The 1,910-nt window shown below is 40.1% G+C and overlaps 1 protein-coding gene across 1 annotated transcript; it reads right to left on the bottom strand.

The window, feature by feature from the left end:
* Positions 1-554: 554 nt before the first annotated feature.
* On the bottom strand, positions 555-1,493 carry LOC101609037 (olfactory receptor 8H3-like). Its single transcript, XM_004667754.1, has one exon. The coding sequence runs from the start codon at positions 1,491-1,493 to the stop codon at positions 555-557; it is 939 nt and encodes a 312-aa protein (XP_004667811.1).
* Between the last annotated feature and the right edge of the window lie 417 nt (positions 1,494-1,910).

The raw sequence follows: 1,910 nt of genomic DNA, 5'->3' as shown, positions 1-1,910 counted from the left end.
AGGTCCTGAGTTGGAGGAAGATGGGGTTCTGCTAGTACATTCAAAAAAGTTTACACCTGATAACTGACAGTCAAGTTAGGTCAGACTCAGAGGTGGGCAATAAATGGCTATTGAGGGGCTAAAGTTAGCCCAAAGTAATTTGAATCTGAACTTGCAACATTCCATCACCTGTGATCACCAGGGTTTTATCAGCCCAAATAGTCTTGCTGGAAGTAGATGCAGCAGATGCAGAAGTTTTCTACAAACTTTAGTTTACAGTATGATACCAATTTAAGAATCAAACACAGATATTAGACCATGAGTTTAGCATGTGTTCTATTAGTTCCAATAACTCACAGACCCCAAAAGCTGCATCAAGGAAAGATCTAAGACCAAGCATATCTAAGGTAAGCTCAGTGCAGATAAAAAGGTTTCTCCTCTCTCTTTCTCTCTCTCTCCTCTCTCTCTCTCTCTCTCTCTCTCTCTCTCTCTCTCTCTCTCAAGAAAAGGACACTGAAGGAATACTTCAATGTAAGGAAAGGAGGCTTACATGATGGGCTTCACTGCTATCTGAATTACCTGGAGCCCTCTCTCCTCTGTAAGACTCTAATGAATGCATTTTTCACATCCTTGTTTCTCAAACTATAGATGAGTGGATTCAGCATGGGGATCACAATAGTGTAAAAAACAGAAGCCACTTGATCCTTTCCCAAGGAGTAGGACTTACTTGGTTTTAGATAAGTAAAGATCAAGGTGCCATAAAAGATGGTGACTCCCAGGAGATGGGATGCACAAGTGGAGAAGGCTTTCTGCTTCCCAGAAGTGGAACTGATTTTCAAAATTGTAGATAAAATAGATACATAGGATACAAATAATATGACAAGAGACAATATTAAAGTAGAACCAGCTAAAATGAATATCACTATTTCAGTGTCATGAGTGTCACTGCAGGATAGAGCTAAAACTGGCGTCGTGTCACAGAAAAAGTGATGAATGACATTGGAGTTGCAGATTTGCACTCTGCTTATGCAAAGCACAGAGACAGTGGAATCCATTGCTCCAATCACATAGGACACTGTGAGGAGGACATGGCAGAGTCCTGTGGACATAATGACTGGATAATGTAGAGGACTGCAGATAGCTACATAACGGTCATAGGCCATGGAGGAGAGAAGAAAACATTCAGCAGCAGCCAGGAGAATAAAGAAGAACATCTGTGTGAAGCAGCCCGTGAAGGAGATATGCCTGCAGGAAGTCAGCAGGATCTGTAAGGTTTTGGGTGTGATGACAGTTGAGTAACTGAGGTCCAGGAATGACAAGTGAGTGAGAAAGAAATACATGGGAGTGTGAAGCTTAGCATCTAAGCGAATGAGCAATATCATGCCCACATTCCCCAGCACAGTAGTCAGGTATATCAGGAGAAAGAGCATGGAGAGGACCAGCCTCATCTCCTTGGAATCTGTGAGTCCCAGGAGGATGAAATCAGCCACAGTTGTATGATTCCAGGTGTTCATAGTGAGCTGTCCTATGCTTTTGAGAAATTAAAGGTTATAGATAAGTTGAATGGGTTCAGTATTGTCGTGGCTGGTTGAGTTGTCTCAAAACTGACATCATTCTTTCCTAGCATGTCAATCAAAACCTGATTGCCAAAAATAGATATAGGTATAGCCTGTCATTTGAATATTATAAAAAGGGGCATCTTACTTCCTAATTTCAATGTGCTAGGTTCTATCCTAAATGACTCCTTTACTAACCCATTTAATTTAATGAAATGTTTTACTGTGGACACTATATGTATACATTTCTGATAAGGAAAAGGTTGCAGAAAAAAACATGTACCTTATATTAATTCAATGGAAATGCATGAGAAGTCTTTGGTTATACTAATATTGTTTGATTCCAAAGAACATTCATGATACTGAATTCCTATA

The sequence above is a fragment of the Jaculus jaculus genome, chromosome 1 (genome assembly GCF_020740685.1).
Source record: "Jaculus jaculus isolate mJacJac1 chromosome 1, mJacJac1.mat.Y.cur, whole genome shotgun sequence".
In the NCBI taxonomy this organism is placed as follows: Eukaryota; Metazoa; Chordata; class Mammalia; order Rodentia; family Dipodidae; genus Jaculus; species Jaculus jaculus.
The sequence above is the reverse complement of the archived record's forward strand: the minus strand, read 5'-3'. Positions and strand labels throughout refer to the sequence as shown.

Bases quoted from the DNA above. Each gene is read 5' to 3' on its own strand.
- LOC101609037 (XM_004667754.1), bottom strand. From the start codon at position 1,493: ATGAACACCTGGAATCATACAACTGTGGCTGATTTCATCCTCCTGGGA.